This window comes from Charadrius vociferus, unplaced genomic scaffold, assembly GCF_000708025.1.
Source record: "Charadrius vociferus isolate BGI_N301 unplaced genomic scaffold, ASM70802v2 scaffold39, whole genome shotgun sequence".
Classification (NCBI taxonomy): Eukaryota; Metazoa; Chordata; class Aves; order Charadriiformes; family Charadriidae; genus Charadrius; species Charadrius vociferus.
The window spans coordinates 6,595,865-6,614,317 of NW_009650188.1; the positions used below are offsets into that span (position 1 = coordinate 6,595,865).

The 18,453-nt window shown below is 42.3% G+C and overlaps 1 protein-coding gene across 1 annotated transcript in view; it reads left to right on the forward strand.

Annotated features, from left to right (window-relative positions):
• The window catches only part of DHX9 (DEAH (Asp-Glu-Ala-His) box helicase 9), a 54,564-nt gene that overhangs the window by 25,305 nt on the left and 10,806 nt on the right, over positions 1–18,453 (forward strand). Inside the window, exons 26-27 of the mRNA XM_009892945.1 lie at positions 1,180–1,380; positions 2,279–2,542. Coding sequence (XP_009891247.1) covers positions 1,180–1,380; positions 2,279–2,542 — 465 coding nt within the window. The remainder of the gene's footprint in view (positions 1–1,179; positions 1,381–2,278; positions 2,543–18,453) is intronic.

Here is an 18,453-nt window from a genome sequence, read left to right on the forward strand (position 1 = left end):
TTAATTGTGAGGGTGTTACCTTTGTTTCCTATGATGAAGGGAGGGTTTATATTGGCAGCACTATTTTGTGCAGATTATCTGCTTAAATTGAAAATATGATACCAGGCAATTTCCATAAAAACTGCTGGGTTTTTCCCCTTTAACTAGAATGTAATAAGAGGTACTATGTATTTTGGACCTCCTTTTCAGACAGAGGCTGGGGAAACCTCGGTTTTAAGCCTTGGACACTCAGCTTGAGGAGAGAAATAGTTGCCTCTGGCAGCATACATTTTATGGCCATGACCAAATATCATCTGGATGTCTTCCCCCCCACCTTCCCCTGTGGTCAGTAAAATGGAGATGAAGAATTGCTTAAGCTTAATTCACTAATATTTTTGAGGCTGGCCTGGAGTTTTCAAAATCTGGAGGAGCCTCATGTTTTTAGCTTATGTATTTGTATCTTTCTCTTTTGACAGTAGGGGTTATGTATTGGTGTTATCTGAGTATGTTAAATCTCCAGAGCAAATTTAAACAGAAGGATAGTTATGTTTTAACAATGTCAAATTTTAGGGATCTTTCAGGTTTGCCTCCTGAATTTCACGCCCCTTCATTGACAAATTAGAATTTCCAGGGTGAGACTATAGATTTCTGGCTTAGTGCGTGCAACGAAACTCAATGAAAATCATAGAATTGTTGAGGTTGGAAGGGACCTTTAAGATCAAGTCCAACCATTAACCTAACCTGACAAAACCACTTCTAAACCATGTCCCCAAGCACCACATCTACCCTTTTTTTAAACACCTCCAGGGATGGCGAATTCACCACTTCCCTGGGCAGCCTATTCCAATGGTTGATAACCCTTTCAGTGAAAAATTTTTTCCTAATACCCAATCTAAAGCTCACCTGGCATAACTTGAACCCCTTTCCTCTCAACCTATCACTTGTCACTAGGGAGAAGAGGTCAGCCCCCACCTCTCTACAACCTTCTGTCAGGTAGTTGTAGAGAGTGATAAGGTCTCCCCTCAGCCTCCTCTTCTCCAGGCTAAACAACCCCAGTTCCCTCAGTCGTTCCTCAAAAGACTTGTCCTTCAGACCCCTCACCAGCTTTGTTGCCCTCTATAGCCACACTATAGAACATCTTTCATAACAGGTTCTCTCCTAGAAGTTGTGATACATCCAATATGCTTTTTTGTGCTCTAGGATCAAACTGAAGATGCCCCACAATGTGGCTGCCTGCATCACTGCTCTACGTGCTGCGATGGAGGCTCTTGTTGTGGAAGTGACTAAAGATCCTGAGATCATTCGGCAGCTGGACCCAGCAAATGAGCGAATGCTGAATGTGATCCGTCAGATCTCCAGGCCGTCAGCTGCAGGCATCAGCCTCATGGCTGCCAATGCAAGGTTAGCTTCAGCTCCGTCTTGGCTTGTGTGGTCGGAGCTCGGGGGCGAGGAGCTTCGCCACCTCTGCCCTCAAGGACACCAAGAGCCTGAACAGACCAGGTCAGAGCCATCAGCTCCACTGCTCCCTCCCTGCACCGTGGCTGCAGTAGCTCAGAGCTGAAATCACCAGGAGAGTCTTGTCCCATGTGGGCAGGAGCTTCAGGCTTTCATTTCAAAGTCAGTAGTTTGAGTGTATGTAAAATTGTCATGTTCAAAGTCTGATGTAGACAGATCACAGCCTGTTTCCACAGGAAGGACAAGCTGCTCTCAAAAATAAAAGCTGTCATCGCCTCTTTCAAAACACAATGACTTAAAAAAAAATAATCAAAATTTATTTTGAGCAAACCTATTTATCTTTGTCTCTGGAAATAAATATTTGGCTGTACTTGCACCCCTGTATTTGCCCCTTGTTTTCATGTCTTGCTTCTGAAGCAAAGAAAAATGAAATCACCTGTTAGTAATTCAAGGAACAAAACAAAGAACAGCTTCAAGGTACACTTCACTGTGTTTTGTGAGGAGCAAAATAAAGACCGCTGTGCTCACATAAACAGGAACGTGGCTCCCTATGCATTTGGGTGAGCAGGGGAAGTGCGATTGAGGGGAAACTTTCTATCCTGGGTGTAGACCTGTCTGATACTTAGAGGAGGGACCGCTTACGTGGCACAGCAGGCCATTCCCAGCTTTTCTTTACTGAAGTGGAAAAGGTGCAAAAGTGCAACTGTAATTCAAACGTCATATTCTGTTAACAGAAAATAGAGGCATCTTAGCTGAGTATCTTGGCAATTGATTATTCTTGTAATATTTAAAAAAAATGTAATCCATAACATTGCAACAAGTATATAATATTTTTCTTTGGCAGGTTCGGAGATGGTCCTCGTCCCCCCAAAATGCCTCGCTACGACAATGGAGGTGGCTTCAGAGGCTGGGGAGGTTACCCGCGTGGCTCTGGCTACAGAGGTAGAGGGTACGGTGGCTACAGCTACTCCGGCAGGCGCTCAGGAGGAAGAGGATACCAAGGTAGCCCGGGGGGGGGCTACAGAGGTGGGGGAGGCTATCGAGGAGGAGGGTATCAAGGAGCAGGTGGTGGCTACAGAGGAGGCTGTGGGGATCCGGGGAGGGGCAGGTGGTAGTTAGAGAGGTTCAGTGAAGTCTTTCCACTTTGGCAAAAGCACGTTTCTCTCCCGAATCCCTTTCTTGCTGTTACCAGTCTGTTTGCCATTTCAGTTCCTTAGTACAAGTACAGCTCTGTAATATATCGTGCCGTTAGGGAATTTACTGCAAGTTGTATGATTTTATTCTTAATAAAGAGTTTGTTTTTGAAGATTTCTGTGCTATGTGTTTAATTTTTTATTTGGATTTAGATTTTGAAGCTGTCTTGTTAGTTTTGCTTGTAGGACATATAAGGCATTCTGAGGAACCCTTTTCAGTGTCTAAAACCATTCTCTGCCAAACAAATTTCAAATTACAGAACTTGGACTCAGTGGGGATTTTTCTTTGTTGTCTAATAAACTGTGCAAATAGGCCTTGGTGCAGTGGTTTTCTGTCTGTGCCAGGCAGCACTTGGTTCCTTTGCAGCCAGCCACTGGCCTACTACTGCGTGCTGTGTTACGCTTCATGGCACAGCAGCTGATGAGCTGTTTTGCTGATCCAGATAATGCAGGAACATAGAATACCTTTTTCAAGACTGATGTGATGCTGCTTGTCTCTGTAGAACCTGAAGCGACCTCAGAAGCGTGAACTATGCCCTCCATCTGAGGCAGTCTTCATTTACATTGCTAATCCAACATAGTCACGCTTCCTTCTTCCAAATACATGTGAAAGGGAGCAATTCGTTAATTAGAATTCATTGAAATTGCAGCCTGGGGATTCCAAACATTCAAAGCTCAGCTGGCTGCCTGGTGCTTGCAGCAGTACATCGACACAGAGGGGATAAAAAGCCCTCCGGCGAGGTGTGGTTTCCTCTGTACCTCTGAGACTAGCACCTGGGCAGTGACTTGGAGCAGGAGTGGATGACATGGGGTACCCGCAGGCACGCATTACTCTCAAGGGTTTTCTGCAGTCAGGCTGTGTTGTGCAGGAACACCTGCATGAACGAGATGAAGAAAGCACTGCAGTTGACAATAAATGTGTGCGTATGAATGGTTTTGGAGTTTTTGTGGCCAAAACTCCCTTACCTCTCCTGCAGCACGGCCCCAAAAGCAGCTGTGGTGGCTGGGGCAGCAGCAGGCAGGTACTGCCTCTCGCACACGCTTTGTACTGCAGAGCCTCAGCAGCACAGGAAGGTGTCTGTGGGCACAGCTCGGTATGAAACCTGTTACGTTACCGAGCCTGGCGGATTAACCTCCACACTAATCCAACTGGTATGCTTATTTGGAACTCATAATTGGGAGATGTTAGTGTTGGAGTGAAGTTTAAAGCAAGTCCAACATTTTTTGTATTTCTAATGAAGAGTCCTTAAAAACTAGGTAAGGGTAAAGCACTGTTTCTTTAATCCAAACTGCTAAAAGCCAAACGCCACATGAAGCTTAGATATCCAGCTAGGAACTGCAGAGCTATCTTTGATATCATCAAGTGTATCAGTATTCATCTCCAAACTTAAATCTGGGATTAATTTGGAGTATCTTCTTCTGCATCACTTGATGCAGTAAACTCCACAATCCTTTCTGCTGATGTAGGCTTTTTTGTAGATTGAAGAATGGTCGCTCCATGCCATCATTACTGAAAACGTGGTTAATTTTCTTCATCAGGAATGACCCGTTATAGAATCAGAAGGGCTGGACATTGAAAGATGTGCTGTAGTGTTAGCCACCTTCCCTTTCCACAGCTGTATTTATTGCATCCAGACAAAACTTGCTCTCCTTGGCTTGCCATTCAAACGCCGTTACCTCAGTTGTGTTACTAACACGAAACGAAACATGAAGCAGATGTCCAGTGGTTTTAGAGAGATTTATACTTAACTAATTTCAGTATCCAGCCTACAGATTTAAATATGATCTAATATCTGTTAAAGCTAATATACTCTCTCTTACTGGTCTTCAAAAGAAATCAGCATTTAAACAGGAGGCAGGAAAGATGGGCGCAAGGTGAGCACAGACCAGAGCCTAAGGGAGGGCCCTGCAGCAACGGGCTGTTCAGCACTGCCTCAGTCTTTGCGTGTGCAGAAACACAATGGGAGATACTGGGAGAAATTCAGCTGAACTCTAGTGAGCCGGCCTCCTGTTGGATACAGCTTGGCTAGCGTTTCTGTGACCGAGTCCAGCTATTTCAGTTAAGGTTTTGTTCTGATCAGGTCTTCGTGTGTAGTGGGGCCCTTTGCCACAGTCTGCTTTCAGCTACATAATTACCATTAGCTTTTCCCTGCTTCGAATGTGGTAAGTTTTAGGAGGTGGAATAGGATACCAGGGGTTATCAAGTATACGTACAATATTCTATGATACTAGCTAAAAAGGATTTTACCAGGAGTACTTTGATGTTCAAAGTTCTAGATAAAGAAATTTCCTTTTTAGAGTAAAGTTGAGGTTTCTCAGGTCAACTTACAAAAAATATTTCAACTTGTAACTCTAAAGCTATTATCTACTATTATTGGAAAAAGAATGTAAAATTTTATCTTAACATTAATGCCACCCAGGCTGTGATGTGAGATCTCACTGGTTCTGGTACTATTGCAGTGATGAATTTTGTAACTCTGAGATGGCTGTGCTTCTTGGGCACAGCTCAACATCAGAGCCCTGTTCACTAACAAAAAGATTAAATCTAATTTCATGTAGCTTGTAAGAATTGTTAAAAAATTAATTGGCTCTTAAGAGTACTGCTGGGATGGATCGTGCAAGAATAGCCGGAGCTGAGGACTGCTCAGGTCACAGGCTGTGGAGGGGGAATGTGACATGGACTATTTAGCATCTACAAATTACAGCTTAGTTGGTTTTATCTACGTGCCTGGTGTTTTACATATTAAGGAGTGTCAAGCATGAAAATACTGCTTAACAATATTCAGTCTGGTTTTTAATATCTAATCCATCAGGGCAAGTTAAGTGGGAAAGCAATAATCCTTGCCTACACTTCCCGTGCCAGAAATGAATAGCGCAGTCTAAACAAGGATTGACATGCTAATGAGGAGCTTAAACAGCCTGGGTACAGAAAACTGAAAATTAACCTGAAATGACATGTACGTTTTTACACTAAAAACTGAGCTTGTGATGAGTTTACTGAGTCAGTAAATTGATCTGTGCTTGTTTCAAAAAGCCAGCTCATCAGAGCGCTCACATCTCTTGTACAACAAATTTAATTATCTGAAATTCAGGAAGAAAGAACTACCTGAGTTCCAGTAATCTCACTATCCATGATGGTCAGAGAAGCCCCAGTGAATGCAGATGGCAGATTCAGCAGCCACGACACCATTGACTGTTCTCTGCTGTACCGACCTAAGGTACATTAATTTTGTATTTTGGGCTTTTGATACCACAAAGCTCTCGTGGGGGTTCAGAAACAATCACGGTTTCTTCTGGTTTTCCAGTTCCAAGTAGAAAAGGAGAAAGGTAATATTGACAATGGTGTCAAAACCATAATATGAAGGATAACACTTGTCGGTTGGTTACTTGAATTTTTATCTTGCTTGTTTTAAAATTTCTCACATAAATATTAATGACGCTACCAATAAGTTACAAAGTTGCCATTAAATACATTTTTTATCTTTCACCAGTTTCAAAAGCCCGGTGAGCAGAACACAAACCACAAAGCGCTTAGATTGTGTATCTGCACAAGAGAGATGGGAAACACATCACATTTACTTTTCTCTTTGAAGTGATATTTTGAGTCAGTCTCAGAGGAAGGCTGAGAGTCTGCCTTTTGTTGCTCTGTTAGAGTAAATATGCAGAAGATTCATCTCCTCTACACGGTAGTACTCAGGCAGCACGTCACATAACATACTCCAGGGTAAGGACTGAAAAACGTCCCTAGCCGTAGGGAGATTTCCATCAATGGAGAGAAATTCAACAGACCCACTCTATGATCTTTGCTTGGAGAAAGTTTAAAGGAGAACTAAGTCGTCAGCTTGTGGCATCAGCATTAATAGTATCCCACTGATCTCAAGATCACCATCTCCAAGGAGGGCCAGTCCTTCTCTTGAAAGGAAAGCTTTGCCCTTAAGCAGTTTCTTTATAGGAAGATTCTTTCTGTGCAGTATTGCAGAAACAGTTGTGCTTGATCTGTAGAGCATGTGTTAAAAGTGTGCTCATACTGAATTTGTTCCTAAGAAAACTGACCACGTGAGCATTGCAATTACCTAATTGATCTCTTTTCCTGCTTCCAAATCAAAAATGGGGTGAGGAATGCCAGCCAGAGGAAAGCTAATGATGTCACAGATAAAACTTTATCAAGGTGGGTGGCTTAGCATGCAAGATAGCGATGCCTTACCTGGTCTCTGAAAGAGAGATGCAATAAGAGTTTAAACACAGCAAAAAAACGATGAAGAGATGAACGCTTCTAATCAGAATCTCACCTGGGGCTTTGACAGGAGAAAGACCTGGAAATAGCTGCCTAAAAGCACTTTCTTGGTTCAAACATTGCCTGTTGAGAGTGTGTGGCCTTGCTGTATGCAGCAGAAAGGCACACTTCACTGGCACACACGAGCTCTGAGATTCACTGACTTTTTCTATCGCCTCATTCCAAATCTCCCTGGTTGCCTGTTCCCAAGCCTCCTGGTGCTTTTCTCCTGACACTGTCAAGAGCCCTGAAACCTGTTTGGTATTTCCTTGTTCTCAGCAGTAAGAGAAAGCTGCGTTAAGGCATCCTTAAAATAAGCCGAATAAAAAGTCGTCACCAGTAGCTTTGCGCGAGGCACTGGATTTTAAAAGCAGGTTGGGTCTAGAAGGATGAGAAGGTCACTTAAAGAAGCAAGAGATGCTGCCTTAGCGTTGGCGAAGGACGTGCAGTTTAAGTGTGTCTGGGCAGAAAAGGGGGGGCTAAAAGACAGAGGTGCAAGGAACGTTTTTAGTTTCTCTGTGTTTCTGCTGGGAGCTTTGCTTTACTGGTTAGCACAAGCTTCCATGTCGCCGAAGGGTCAGCTTTAGCAGGGGGTACTTCAGCGACCATTCTCCTCTGGAGGTAACGCGCATTAAAGCAGCACACCAGAACTGGCGGGCAGCTGAAGGAGCACTTTTGCCTTATTTCCAGGATACTAAAAAGCATAAAAAATTGGTGGAGAAAAAGATAAACTCGGAACCTGATGCCGTATTTTGCAAGATGCCAGACGGTATGATGGTGTAGGCATCAACTCCATCCACGGAGACGTGTGGAAGGGAGTGCAGGCATTCAGATGAACGGTGCCTGCAGGCTTTAAATCTGTAAGGTGTGATTTGCTGAAGCATGGCTGGAAAGTTTGTTGATGCTAATTTCTTATTAAACTGGTCACCTTGCGGGAGTGGTAAATACATTGCTGATGTTGATGTTCTTATAAACGCCCTCTGCCCCCCCCCCCTCAAATCACACCTTTCAAGAGCTATCAGGGAAGAGGACCTGCCTACTTTAGAGGTGCTATTACTGCTTAAGTTTACGTCGCTTTTAAAAATATGTATATTTTATGTATACATATATTTTATGAAACGGATTTTTCACTGAATTCCTGCTATACTGTATTCCAGTTGCACAGTATTTTTTCCCTAGGTAGTAGCTAACAAATTATATTCAGCTGTGCTTTACTTTCACACTGGAAGTTTTTAATCTCATTGAAAGGTCTGATAAACATACTTTTCCTTACCATTTGCTTAGAACCATTAATCAGGACTGCTTTTGAGCTACAGTGCACAAAGACAGAGGTCAATTATACGAGAACACAATAATAAGGTCCAATAATAATGTCTTTAGTTAACAGGGATATGTTTACAGCCTTGTCATGGTTTCAGCTGGGATTGAGTTAACTTTCTTACTAGCAGCTGGGATAGTGCTATGTTTTGGATTTAGGATGAGAGTAATGCTGATAAGGCACTGATGATTTTGGTAGTTGCTAAGCAGTCAAGGCCTTTTCTGTTCCTCACACCGCCCCGCCTGTAAGCAGGCTGGGGGGGGGCACAGCAAGTTGGGAGGCGACCCAGCCGGGACAGCTGACCCCAATGGCCCAAAGGGATATCCCATACCGTATGATGCCATGCACTGTATATAAAGCTGGGGGAAGAAGCAGGAAGGGGAGGATGTTTGGAGTTACGGTGTTTGTCTTCCCAAGTAACCGTTACACACGACGGAGCCCTGCTGTCCTGGAGATGGCCGAGCACCTGCCTGCCCAATGGAAGCAGTGAATGAATTCCTTGTTTTGCATTGCTTGTGTGCATGGCTTTTGCTTTACTTATTAAATCGTCTTCGTCTCAACCCACGAGTTTCCTCACTTTTACTCTTCTGATTCTCCCCTCCCGACCCCGCTGTGGGGGGAGTGGGTGAGCGGCTGCGTGGTGCTTGGTTGCCGGCTGGGGTAAAGCCGTGACGCTCATATTCTCCTAGGAAAACGTGGTCACCACTGTACCAACTTTCTAAAGCCAGGTTCAAATTAACATGTCGCTGAAATGGAGTGACCATAGAAAAAATCTTTCATCCATACAGGAAAGAGAGAGCACCGCTTCCTACATTTGAGCAAACTGTGGAAAAAAAAAAAAAAGCAAAAGTAAAGTGTCAAATTTAAGAGCAATTTAAAAATCTTCCGCCCTGCTCTGTTTCCTGCAGCCAGTTGCTTTTGCAAAGAGCTTTTTAGATTCCAGGACCGTATTTTGGAATTCCAAGTTTTCCTCCCACGCTGCTGTCTGCAAAGAGACATTGAGAAAGACTATACTGGAAAATACATGAAGAACTGCTTTTTTTTCCTAGCTCCTGCTTTCATACACATCTAAGCTCCTGACCTATAGTCAGTGTCTGGTGTGTAATTCCCCACTGTTCCTCTTACCTTCTACTAAAGGAATTAGTTGCTTAATGTAGCCACCTGGTTTTTGGGGAGGGGAAGGGAAGTAAGAGTTATCTGAACTGCATCAGCGCTCTTTCCAAGGAAAGAAAGTGCAAGAAAAAGAAAATTCTCAGCTATGGTGAGCAGAAAGAATAATCATATATTTAGTCATGTAGCTCTGTGCCATCTGCCACTATTGCTGTGATGATGGCCCAACATTGTCACCTATGGATGGAGAACAAAAAGTTGAAGGTCCAGTCCTGAAAAGATACACAGTAGATGGTATCTAGGAGTTTAGGAAGGCTTCCAAGGAAGAAGAAAAGATCCTTCAGTGTTGGATGTTTTGGTTTTGTTTTTTTTTTTTTTTTATGATGTTACTTATTGTAAAGCATGTTAAAAGATAATTCCTCTTTCAACTGATTGCCCGTTTTCATGCTGCTCTGTGGATAATTCCAGCACAATAACCACTTCAGTTGGGTATTCCTTTTGTGCTCAGCTGCTCAGACCACCTGCTTGCCACATCCAAATCCTCAAAATAAGCTTTAGCTTCGTGAAATATCAAGGTTGTGGGCTTTGACACATTTTGAAAACAAGTGCTGAAGTCTAAACACTGCTCTTCCAGCGTAGCCGCTTTTATAATGTTTGTTTGACAAACTAATACAGCAAAGGCCAAAACTGCTTGGATGGAGTTTAAGTGTCATATAACCTAGATCACCATTTCATGGTGGATGTATTGCAGTTTTAATTCTATGCTTTCTTACATAGGAACTCTGCTTCATTCCATGCGCTGATAAGTGACATTCCTGAAGATGTTTTCTACATCTGTTTTCTACTTGTCCTCCACTTTTCACCCCTTCACTCTGCAGGCCTGATCAATTCTGGGAGTTGGTGGCAAGAAAGAGTTTGAGGATTTAGGATGATCCGAACTCTGCATGGTGGGAACTGTATAAGCATGGCCTGCTGGATGCTCTCAGCGCAGAAAACTTCTGTGAGAAACTCCCAGTGATGTAATATTTTCCAAGGCACCATTATAAACTTTAACTTTTTTAAAAAAAATGTCAAGTGACTCAGCAATCTGGCACTGTGCAAAGCACGAGCTTTGCTGGTATGATATGAGCATCTGTAGTGGGGAGAAGGGTAAACTTTGATGTTAGGAGTTCTCTTAATCAAACTGAAGACGAATTTAAGGAATCGAGATGGAAGAAAGAATAAAATAAATACCAGGCACTGATCAGATCTCAAAAGTCTCAGGACAACCAAAGCCCATGGATATAAAAGTTAGGATTAAAACACAGTACGTTAGCTAATACAAGGATAACTTATGGTAAAAAGCAAAAATGTCTTTATTACACTGTGCCAGATAACAAACAGAGCATTTTTCCCAATACACTTCTGCCCCACTACCCCTCTTAAAATATAACATATTTCTGGTCGTGAGTACTGGTACATAATCATTCAAGTCATAATTAAGGAATTTATATGCTCATTTACATGAGAAAAGAGATTTTTCTCCCTGATACTGCCAGATTTCCCACGTAATTCCAGATAGAAGATTTAATCCAGTTTCACATTAATTGTACATTCTTTATATTCTGCGTGCAATGTGCAAGGCACCTGCATGTTAGCCCGTGGTTATGCAGGCAATGAAAGCTGCGATTTCAAAGTACTTCCTTATTTTCTTTTTAATTTTTTCCCCTAAATTTTCAAGTAGCTAATGATCCAGAAGAGTTACCGGAGATGTAGGTGTCCCATTTCTTCAGCAGTTCACACAGCACAGTATGTTTTCCAGTATTCATCAGCTTCTTGAGCTGTCAGTTCTTCTTTAACGCTACTTTGATAATGAATCAATTCCAAACGCAAAATTTTATACTTCTCCAGATGTCTTTAAAGTGGTGACCCACAGCAGCATGAATAGTTCCTCAACCAGAGCTGACTATTTCTCACAACTTTCATCATCATCCCAATCCTTCCAAATGACATCACTGAAGAATGTAAAGGACATCTTCATGTTACAGTATGTAAATGGATAGAGTGCAGGGAAAAATTGTCTTTTTTTTTTTTTTAACCTTACAAACATTTACAGATAATTTTTCTGATATGGAAAGACTGCAAATAATATAATTAGATGAGAAAAAAATACAGTATAACTATCATTTATGGGGGGAATGGGAAGAGTAGAATACACTCCAGGACAATAAAACTTATCTGTCCTTCTGCAGAATATAATCGGTAGCATATAAAAAAAAGCAATACTTTCTTAAAGACAAGAATTTGAGACTAGTAGCATTATTGGATGTTTCAAGCCATCTCCTGAACACATTGATGCAGAGAGACAAGGCTGAAGGAAATGAGAACATGTAAACACACAGCAAAAAACAACCATGGAAGCAGAAGGAAAGGGCTACTAAACTCACAATATGAAAACTAATCACAACAATGGAAACGGCTTGGTTTCTTCTTAGGAGAAGCCAAATTAGAGGATTTCTAGCACATCCCTGACTGTGAAACAGCGTTAGACTTTTAAATATTTATAATCTTTTGGAATGCCCCCATGCTTATAAACAAACAGACAAAGCCAAAAAGCCCTGGACCTTGCACAGATTTACGCGGGAAAGGCAGAATGTGTATTTTAAGACAAAGGTTTTCAAGTGCTATAGGTCTCGAGATCCGTCTCATTTGAACCACCAGTCTCAAACCAGATAAAACAAACCCAAATTAATCAACTAAGTTTTGCTAATTCTCTAGTTTGTAATCTGAATCTCAAAGAGCCAGGAGAGAGCTTTGAACTGCTTGCTGACACGCACACCACACACACATCCAAAATACTTGAATCAGTTGGGACAACAGATGAGCAGTAGCACTGGTGTTTACTGTGTGACCTTTTACAGCTGCCATAAAATGGTTCATCCTCCTCCCTTAGGGCTAATGCAGACATTTGCTTTGGCTAGTGGAGCTGGCAGGCTGCTCAAAGGACTAGCCAGAGACTCAGCAATGCTTCTGGAACAGAGTTTGGCCTCGCTTATCCTTTGGGCAAGGCAGTAGTCTGCCAAAAAAGGAAGAGAAAGAGAGGTTAAAAAAGTACCACACCTTTGTAGAGGCCAGTTCTTCTGGTGCGCTCAGGTAGGAGAGATGCACTTGTATTAGACCAACAGAACCCAGGCAGCTCTGCTACGCTGGTAAAGAAGACAACAAGCAAGAGTCATGAAATAACAGATGGGTTAAGCCACACTGACCAAAAAGAGCAGACCGAAAATCGACACCAGTGTCTGGCAGCGATGACCAGCATCTTCATCCTGCACCAATCTTTCCCACAGTGGAGGTAAAAAGCGCCTGTCAAAGAGCTGGCTAGGGAACTGCAAACTTTTTCAGCCCAGGAGAGGCACTGGAGAGGCATCAGCCTTGGCAGCATCTCTGATGCAGCAGTTACCACCGAAGTTTGCTTCTCTTGCTTTTCATAGGGGCACCTGTGTTCACGTGATCACAGTGGTAACGGTTCGCAAGGACGTGGATGTTAGGTAGAAGTTGAAAGAGCAACACATGTTGATCTTGGTTTTACATAAATTAGGACAAATCATGCAGAAAGGTGTTCCTCCACATATGCTAATGACTGCTAAGAAAAGGATCACCATCATCCTCAGTGGGAGAATCAGAGCTAGACTCTAGCTTTAGTATCAGTTTGTTACCAAAATTCATAGTAAACAGCCCCCAAACCAGCAACAAGCATCTCACTAACATTAAACATATTAATAAAGCTGAAAGAGGCAATCTTGTGTTGATTGAAAAGCAAGCAGTTATTGCATTATTTTTTTTGGAAACAGATCCTGCGTGCTCACTCTTGGCAATAACACAATAATCTTCTAACACCCTGAAGACGATCTACAGACAGGATAGTTGCAATACTATTAACAAGGACGACTTCAACAGATCCGAAACCTGCTGTGCATACATATATTGCTGTTCCCTGCTGGGAATCACACCTTCACTAGATTCCTCTAATTGCATGCTCATGTGGCCCTTGCCTACTCGGCTGTTAAGAGTCTTTGCAATTTTTGGAGTAGGCTATAATACATAAAGTAAGAAAAACAAAGTCAAACCATTAGGAGGAAAGCCTGCTTACAAATTACAAACTGCCATTTGTTAATCTTTATTCTAAGGGTGAGGCACCAAAAATGAAGCAAAATAAATCAACAGCTAAATGTGAAAGCATTTTCATATTTGGAGACTCTTGAGAGCTTCAGATTAAGATTTCTTTTTCTTCCCTCACTCAGGACAAAGTCCAAGACCGAATTTTTCAAAACTCAGAAAGAGTTTTGTCTTTTAGTGTTCCAAATTGCATTTACTCAACAAAGTTTTAAAACAATTTAGTCTTAATTTTTTTCCAAAGAAAAATGTCTGGGATTCAAACTGATTGCTTTACAAGTGTCACTTTACATTTATCACTGGGGACAAAGACAATGTTGCAACAACCTTATCTCCCTGAGTGGTTCGCAGTCACAAGAGTCATCAGGATCCATACCAATGCTGCCTACTTGATATTTTTGACCAAAAAGGTGTTTTTAAATGTCCTTTCAGCTCTTGAGATAAATTGCTATAGCCTTAAAAATGCCGTGTACCGAGAACAGTAAAGCAGGAAGGAACAATGCCTCTGGAAGTAACAAGAATAAGGTGGGAGGAGGACACACAGCTTGAATCAGGAGACCAAGTGCCAAAGATTTCTGTAGAGCCAAGGATGGGGCAACTGGAAGCTGATAAACACTTCTACACGAGGTCAACTCAGCCAGACAAGCTTCCTAGCAACGTGACATGGATTTACTCAAAATACATATTCAGTCTTACTGCATTTTAGATGCAAGTTTTCTGTGTGATTCCTCTTATACCACTACCAAAACAAAATACACTTTAAAATATTTCTGATGTGGATATGGCTCCTCAGTTAATTTTGTATCATCTGTGAATGGCAAAATAGTGCAAAAACCTAAATGCCTCGCAACTTCCAACACCTGGGCAACTCAAATCCAGCATCACCCTGTGCCTCTCCAGGCCAGGCTTCCAGCAACATTACGCAAAGCTCCAATTCCTCCAGAACATTATCGACCAGTTCTCTTGCTATATTTTTAAAATGAGAGGAAAATGGTTCAGCAAAAGATACGGAGGCTTTGAGCTGACACAATGTACTCTGAGGTGGTTTGCAAGTAACCTCATTTAGACAAAAGACTACATATGTCAGTACCTCTTTACATTAGCATCATACACATAAAGAACTAGAGACAGATGTAGCTGTATGGTCTTGTGATTCAACTCACAAAGCTATAATATTAAACCAATATTAAACCAAAAATCACTATTTGTGAGAACAGCATCTTATCATAGAATCATAGAAGGGTTAGAGTTTGAAGGGACCTTGAAGATCATCTAGTTCCAATCCCCCTGCCATGGGCAGGGACACCTCCCACTAGACCAGGTTACTCAAAGCCCCATCCAACCTGGCCTTGAACACTTCCAGGGATGGGGCATCCACAACTTCTCTGGACAACCTGTGCCAGTGTCTTACCACCCTCACCGTAATGAATTTCTTCCTAATAGCTAATATAAATCTACCCTCTTTCAGTTTAAAACCATTACCCCTTGTCCTATCACTACCCTCCCTGATTAGGGTTCCCTCCCCATCTTTCCTGTAGGCCCCTTTCAGGTACTGAAAGGCTGCTATAAGGTCTCCCTGGAGCCTTCTCTTCTCCAGGCTGAACAACCCCAACTCTCTCAGCCTGTCTTCATAGGAGGGGTGCTCCAGCCCTCTGATCCTCTTTGTGGCCCTCCTCTGGACCCACTTCAACAGGTCCATGTTCTTCTTATGTTGGGGGCTCCAGAGCTGGATGCAATACTGCAGGTGGGGTCTCACCAGAGTAGAGTAGGGGGCAGACTCACCTTCCTTGACCTGCTGGTCATGCTTCTTCTGATGCAGCCCAGGATGCGGTTGGCCTTCTGGGCTGCGAGAGCACATTGCCAGCTTATGTTGAGTGTCTCATCCACCAACACCCCCAAGTCCTTCTCCTCAGGGCTGCTCTCAGTACATTCTCTGCCCAGCCTGTATTTGTGCTTGGGATTGTCCTGACCCACATGCAGGACCTTGCACTTGGTCTTGTTGGACTTCATGGGGTTGGCATGGGCCCCCCTCTCAAGCGTGTCCAGGTCCCTCTGGATGGCATCCCTTCCCTCTAGCGTGCAGGCAGAATAATTTTGAGTCTGTGTGCAATATACATTAAAAATAATGGCTACATCAGATAGCTACAGTAACCAACATCTACAAGAGAGCAACAAAAGTGTATTTAAGCTGTCCCAAATGCTGGTTTCTGAATTTACATTTTAAAGGATGGTTCCTTTCCGCATTGCCTCTGACTCATATGTTCAAAGTTGTCTAAACAATGCCAGTAGCTTACTTAGCTTTCCCACACTATACAACTTATTTTGAGTTGCTTCCAGCTTCAGCTTCAATGGACCCTTCATTTTCAGACTGAAACTTTCCAGGTACAGCCGTGGTAAAGGTGACCTTCAAATTCTGCGTGGAGACTCTCCAAAAGAGACCAATGGAGGAGGAGTTACTGTAAACTTAAATATGGACTCAGGTCTGGTTTGTTTTGTTCCAAGTAAATGATCTTTGTCAAGAAAGCAAGTTTAGTAAAACCAGAGCTGCACAGATGACTACGTAGAAAGCTCTCTCTGAAGAGGACTTAAAAATCACTGTAAATAAATAAGTAAACAGAAAGATGTGAACACATGGTGGCTGCAAAGATGTGTGTATAAAAACATTTATATTATTTCTGCATATGCTAATGGAAAGATTACCTCTAGAATGTGCCCGATTCTCACATCCAGCATTTTTACATTGTTAAAAACTTGGAGAGAGTTCAAAGTGATCACAAAATATCCAAGGCCAAAAATAGGTCTAACGAAAAGACTTCAGCATAGTTAGCTTATCCAAGAGAAGGCTGGGAACTTAATCTTGAGCTGAAAATGTTTACATAACAGAAGTCTTAAAAGAGAACATCAGTTGTCTTTCTAAGAAAAAAAAAATCTCTAATCACAACACACTTTGCTTAGTAATGTTCATTTTATCCCATGGAAAGATTACTTCCTTCACTGAAAGAGACCCTTGGTGAAGTTCTGTTAAATTCTGATTAAATACACTATGTAAGTCATTAGCCCACTGATTTTAACATGCGTTTTCATGGATCGTCAGGGTACATATCATCATGGATACACAAGACAGATCGCCAGAGAAGTTACCTCAACAAGTGTTCGAACAGAAGGTGTAGTTAAATCTTCCAAACTGGTGTTGAAATGCTCTGGTTTAGTCTCACAGATCCCAAGCCAGTTGGTTTCTTCCATCTTCGTTTTTTCCAAAAGGTATTCTCGATTGCATTGCTGGCACCCTCTGCCTATACACTGTCTGCTGCTGCTCTGCCATTGTATTAACCAGGTGGTATCTCACTATTTCAGGACTGATATAAAGGCGGGTTCTGCCTCTTGATGGCTCCAGGACCGCACACACCTAACAAGCACGCTTGTTTCATGCCATTCCTGATTCTCTTTCTTCAAATCAGCCATTTACTGGAGATTTCTACCTCCACAAGCTCCAGGAAATGTGAAAAATGAAGGAAGTTATGGTGTACAGCTACAGAAACCATCACATGCTTGGGAGAATCTTGATGGCACTACGCAGCGCCATAGTTTGAAAGAACATTATGGTTCAGGCTGGGACAACAACAAAATAGACAACTGGCTATCTGTCCTTGTTGTGAAGACTGGAAATCTTTCTGTCCAGTTCCAAACAGCACAAAGGTAGTAAGCATGACGCTGTCTTTGACAGAGCCTCTCTATCAGCTCATCTTTTTTTTTCTTTTCTAAATTGCCATATTCTACAACACATACCAAGTTTTCATTACTTATGATATTCAGCTGAACAATATCAGCTGTTATCAGTACATTTCCTCAAGTTTTTTCTTCCTATTACAACCCCATTAAAATCATTTTGTAATGTCTCAGGATAAACCTGTATGTGTCTTATCTACCAAAGAACACTGAATTTGGCTGTTGTTGTTGATAACACAAATCAGTTTACAGAGAACTACCATTGACGACTCCCTAAATGCCCCAAATATATAGCAAAAAAAAAAAAAAAAAGTATGTTAATGACCTAACAATGAGTATAAAATGTTTTTTCCAGCGTCCCTCCAGCCATGCAGGACAGCAGGAGGCACCCTTACTGACAGCAACTGCAAGCTACCTCTTGTCTTGTGCCACCAGGTCTGCTCCTCACCCCTTCACATTTTAGCTTCCCTGAAGCACGAATCCAAGAGAAGCCTGCATAATTATCTCACGTAATTTCTAGCGGGATGAACAATTGCTTCATTGAGCTAACTCCTGTTTATACTCTGGAACTTGAATCAATTGGCAATCCCAACCGCAGGATGCAAGGAGAATAACACACTGGGAGAACATCTGCTGTCCCAACTGCGACCTGGAAGGAAACTTGACCGCGAGCACTTGGGTTCAGTATGAGAAAAATGTTGTACACTTCAGGGGACTAATGAAGTTATGTGTCATCTGTTTGTGCAGTGTTGTTCTTTCTTCTCTGTTTGGAAAGCCAGATGTTGCTAAACTGAGACCTGGCCATGTGGCTTCCAGTGACTAAATAGTTGTTATTGCCTCTCGTCCTGAGAAAGGGAATGTCTTAAAAACTGTGGGCACCTGTACTTGTCCACAGTTGAGCTGGAGATGAGTTGAACACAAGAAAAATCTTTCAAGCCTGACTTTTTCTACAGGTTAACAAACCAGGAAAGTCTCCTGCAGCTTGGCTGCTTTGGGACTTACAGCCTCAGATCCAGGCAGGGAAAGGAATGGCTGGAAGACATAAACACAAGGTGGGGGAAAAAAAAACCCAACAATCAACTTCAAATATTTTCCCAAATTAGGGCAAGCTGAAAAAGAACTCCTAGTGATTATCTGGAAGCTTACCATGCTTTCAGATACTGTGTGGGGAATTACGCTTATATTTGCATAAATGAATTGGAAGGGAGTTACCCAGGAGGAATACCCATCTGGCAAAACTCATTAAA